At 55.0% G+C, this 4,742-nt stretch overlaps 1 protein-coding gene across 1 annotated transcript in view; it reads right to left on the bottom strand.

Annotated features, from left to right (window-relative positions):
• Positions 1-4,742, bottom strand: part of LOC107272290 (glycine-rich cell wall structural protein 1.0) — a 26,823-nt gene that overhangs the window by 19,258 nt on the left and 2,823 nt on the right. Inside the window, exon 2 of the mRNA XM_015749300.2 lies at positions 4,603-4,742. Within this exon, the coding sequence (XP_015604786.1) occupies positions 4,603-4,742 (140 nt within the window). The remainder of the gene's footprint in view (positions 1-4,602) is intronic.

Below are 4,742 nucleotides of genomic sequence, written 5' to 3'. Positions count from 1 at the left end.
CGAACCCATGGACCACCTGATCCTCCTCCTCGAGTTCCAAAGATCTTCCTGGACGCGGCGCTCGCGTAATCAGGAATCGGGCGAGTGGCTGATAGCGCGCGTTTCGCTCGAGGGCATCGAAGACATTCGTCCCCCGCAGGCGACGCCATTGCATTTTAAATAGCTTGTTTTATGCGAGCCGAAATGAAGCCGAAAAAATTAGCAGGGCTCGGGCTTAATGGAGTCGTAACTCGGAGGATGCTGCGGCGATGCGGCTACTCTGCCGCTAACGGTCCCGCCGTCTTCTCCGACGCATCCGACGCATCCGACGCAGAGTGTCCTTTCCTCTTCCGTCCCGCCGCAGCCTCACAATGCCGGCCACTGTTTAATCCCGACTCTACCTCCGGCTCTCCAATCTCGCTCTCGCTTCTCCCTCGATTCCACCGTCGCGCATTCGTCGCGCATTCGTCGCCCGGCCGGCCGCCGGACACAAGATCCTCCTCATCCGAATCATTGGCTATATCATATGCCGAGTCGCCCTGACTCACGGCCGTCTCGATTTATACAATTTTAAGTATTTACGCGTCTACCGCGAGATAATTTCAAAATGATCCAGCAATACCGCGCAGGCGCGAGAGAGAGAGAGAGAGAGAGAGAGAGAGACAATCTCCGCGACACGCGAGATAAGGTGCCCCGTGCGAGTTACCGCATTGACCTTTTGCTACTACCCAAAGACTCAGACGAGCATTGCGTAACGATGCGGCTCTTATCGGAACGAGAGCAAAACGTGATTTCGATTGATCAAAGAGAAATGACACCTTGGAGCGAGGTCAAAGGGCGGATGCTGCAGGCTGCACAAAGGTTAACGGGATGTCGCGCGCATCCCCCGCGGCTCGGATCTTCAGGAAAGTCTCGTCGCTTCAACCTGTGGATCGTGACTCCTCGGGTCCAGAGGCTACGTGGCCCAGCATCCCGGCTCCAGTCGCCCGGACTGGCGCAGCACAGTCGTTTGTCAGACTGGTCGCGCGTGCAGGCTGGTACCCTTTGGCCTTTTATCGGGCCGGACTGGAAGTAGAGGGAGCGAGCAGTTCACGATATTCGACACGGCAGGGAGTCCCCAACGCCGCGGCACGGCAAAACGCGCAACTATTTTGAGGCGCGGCGCGCTTCGATGGTACAAGGCTCCTGGTCTTACGGGCATCTGGCTCCTGTGCGGCAGCCGCGCAGCAGCCGCTGGACCGATCCCGTCGCTCTCGTGGACTGGATTCCTCGGGAGATGGGGGCCTTCGGAAGGCAACCCCTAAATATGCCAGCCGCGTTAATCCTATACCGGATTTCGGGGGATTCCTTGGATTATCGGGCCACGGGCTGGGGCGTCAGTGGAATAGCAAGTGTGACGTAGTAGGAAGCCAGTGGTCACGTCCCGATGGTGTCGGACAGAGAGACGCGGCCGATTTCCCCTTTGAGGGGATAGAGAGACAGAGTGAGAGGGAGAGAGACAGCATTACGGCCGGCGCGCCGCGACTATCAATGGATATCGGATCTGCTAAATCTCGTCTTATCTCGAATCTAACAAGTTTGCGAAGGACCCGGCGTGTAGCCTGGCTTCTGGGAGGCTGGGAAGATCGGGGAGGGAAGCCAGAGGAGAGGAGATGCTGCCAGGAAGATTACGGGGGCCCGCTTCGAGAAGCTGCTGACACTTAACAGGGCCCAATTAAAGCCATTACACGATTAATTATCTAATTAATTTATATCGGGAGAGTTATAGCTGCGCCCCTGGACCGCACGCGCTCGTGTTCTCTCTGGAGGATTTCGATTTAATCGCCGTCAGCCGCCGTCCTCTGGCTTGGCTTCGATTGTCACTACGTCAGGCGCTGGACTCGACCTCAGCCAGCCTTCCCTGCCCTTTGCTCTCTCTCTCTCTCTCTCTCTCTCTCACCTACGTGCGCATCCTCCTCTTCCCTCCCCGTGCCTTTTGGAGTCTCTTATCGTTTCGCTACGCTCTGCTGGCTGCTTGACTGGCCGAAGGGTCGACGGGGGAATCGGACGTGGAGTAAAGGTTCGCGACGGTAGCAAAGTCCGGCGAAGGAGGAGGAGAGGCAGAGGCAGTGTCCCAAGGAGGAAGGAGGAAGCCGTGAGACGGGAGTAGGTGCGTGAGTGCGTGAGTGCGTGAGTGCGTGTCAGGGTGGGCGCAGGAGGCGCAGGAGGCGCAGGAGGCACTAACCCCGGAGCAGGGCGAAATGCCACCTGGCAACTTTTTGCAGGGGCGCGCGATGCGATATTGTTTTTGCGAAGCCGAGCTGCCCCCACTTCCGGTGTTGGTAGGGGCCGATCCAATCAGGAGACAGGACCACGCCCCCCCACCCACGCGCACCTGCGACACGCCCACCAATGAGAGTGCGAGCCTTCGTCTTCTTGCTTATCCCGTTTGCTTCATGTGGCTTCGCTCTTCGCCGTTCGCTGCCTCCTGGATGATCCTGCCTCCTCTGTGTTCTCTCTCTCTCTCTATCTCTCTCTCTCGCTCTCTCTCGCTCTCTCTCTTTCTCTTTCTTGCGCCTTAGCTCGCCAACCTGTGTCTCAACAATAATATCAGGAGGAGCACGGGATCCTTTTTTTTCAGGATCAGTGCGCGGCCGTCATTAAGGCTTTAAGGCTTCCTCGTGTATTGGCGCGCCAGCAGGGACACCCTCCTGTCCTGCTGAGGAATCCAAAGAGGCGGTCCAGCGAATATTGCATTTTCAGTCATTTCCCAGGGAACCAGCAGTGGCTGGCATTAGCTGCAGTGGTAGCAGTGGTACCAGTGGTAGCAGTGGTTGCAGTGGTTGCACTGCCAGCCAAGATTTAGGAAAATGAAGCGACTGCATCTCGAGTCTCGCCTGGGTCAACTGTCAAATGTCAAATGTCATCTGGCAGCGCATCCCAATTAACGAATAATTTCGATCGAGTCAGGATTCGTCCTTTGAAATTCGAGAGGAAGTCTTTCTCCTTTCTCCTTTCGGCACCAGCTCGATCCTCCATTTCCGCCTCTACCACCCTGCAGGCGCACTTCCGCCAAAGGCAGCTACTCGAGCGTATCAGCTAAGCAAAGTTATGCGCCTTGAACTTGGCTGCTCGTGCACGAGGCACGCGGACGAGGGAGGAGCTAAGACCATTTTTGAAAAACAGCTGAAAAACGCGCGGCTCGCCGTCCAAATTTGGAAGCCTGCCCGAGTCTGGCCTTTTACGTGCAGCCGCGCCGCGCCAATGGCCGCCTTCCGCGCGCAACTCCAAAGAAATTTCAAAGTCGTGTTCTGACACCGTCCTACTCGAGCCTGGCGCGTCCCTTCCCACCCCCTTCGGTACCTGCTGCATTCATTCACTCGGGGTGAATATCAATTCTCACATTCAAGCGACAAGCATTAGGCCAGGTAGAATTCACTTTTCAACATATTTCCGGACAATAGAAAGTTCTTGACGTTACTACACGCTGCCGTTATAACCTAAGAATCAGCTGCGCGTAGCGTAACGAGACGAGTTAATAATGTTTTTCCAGAAGGAGCCCCGCATGGGCGCGATGGACCACATGGACCACATGGACGATGCGAAGAAGGTTCCCGTCGAGCGGAAAAATCAACACGGCCAGTTAATTTTATTCTGATTTATGAAAATTAATGAAATCCGAGAACCCCTCGATTCGCGAGTCCGGATGAAAAAGGTTCGATTGCAGGGAAGACCTGAGCGACAGACGCGACAAGGAGGGGAGAGGAGAGGAGAGGAGAGGAGAGGAGTCCTTCTAGTCGCCGCTCGAGGATCCCGAGTGGTCGCTGCCTGTGACGATCAGCTGCGCCCTATGCAAATAATGCGATTGTAAACACGTTTGATTGATTCAAAAGGAAGGAGTAAGAAGTCTGAAAGTACAGATAGTCCCGGCACGAGGATGAGGATTAAGGCTGAACCGCAAAGGACGATAATGCCGCCTTTTTATGCGAGTTTAACGAACGCTCGTACTTGTGGCTGTCGAGCGGAAAAGTGGTGGGACGGCCCGAAGGGGAAACCGGCAGAGCAGTGTGTTGCACTTTCAAAGCCTTTTTGTCCTCCGAGCCAATAAACTTCTCTTTCGTTTGGTCTTTATGAGCTTCTCTCTCTCTCTCTCTCTCTCTCTCTCTCTCTCTCTCTCTCCCACACACGGGCGACAATCACCAATTCCCCGGCAACAAAATATCTTTCCACGCTGCGCGTCTTTCTTCCCTGCTTCTGTTCAATATGCATTTTTTTTTAATTATTACGCAACTAAAAGGAGAAGAGAAGAGGACGATGCAAAGATGAAAAGGACCGAACGGTGGCGTCTGTCGCGCAGCTGCCGACTGCCGGAGCAACCTGGCATCGCGTCCTCGAATTCTCAGAATTTTCCTCCAGAGTCTCAGAAACGCAATGGAAAAGAAAAGACGAAAAATCGGCTCGGCCGCGCGACTTGTTTTCTGGCAAATTAGAAAAGGGAATTGTATTCATAGACGCGACAAGAGTCGATAGCACAAGTACGATACGGAAAGACGGAGGCTGCGTGGAGACGCGGACCGTCAAGAGATGAGGTGTCGGGCGATTGGGCGATTAAAAGAAAACAAATGTTTGTAAGTTATGACTCACCTTGCTCTGCACGTAGTCGAGGGCCAACATGCAGTCGGAGTATCCGCTTTCCGTCTTGATGGTTGTCGCACCCTGTCCTGGTGCACTCGAGCAGAATCCAGATCCCACGACGCCGACTGGACCGCCGAGACCGGCGGCGG

This window comes from Cephus cinctus, unplaced genomic scaffold, assembly GCF_000341935.2.
Source record: "Cephus cinctus unplaced genomic scaffold, Ccin1 Ccin1_scaffold1161, whole genome shotgun sequence".
Lineage (NCBI taxonomy): Eukaryota > Metazoa > Arthropoda > Insecta > Hymenoptera > Cephidae > Cephus > Cephus cinctus.
Note: the sequence above shows the minus strand (reverse complement) of the source record. Positions and strands in the feature narration are given on the sequence as shown.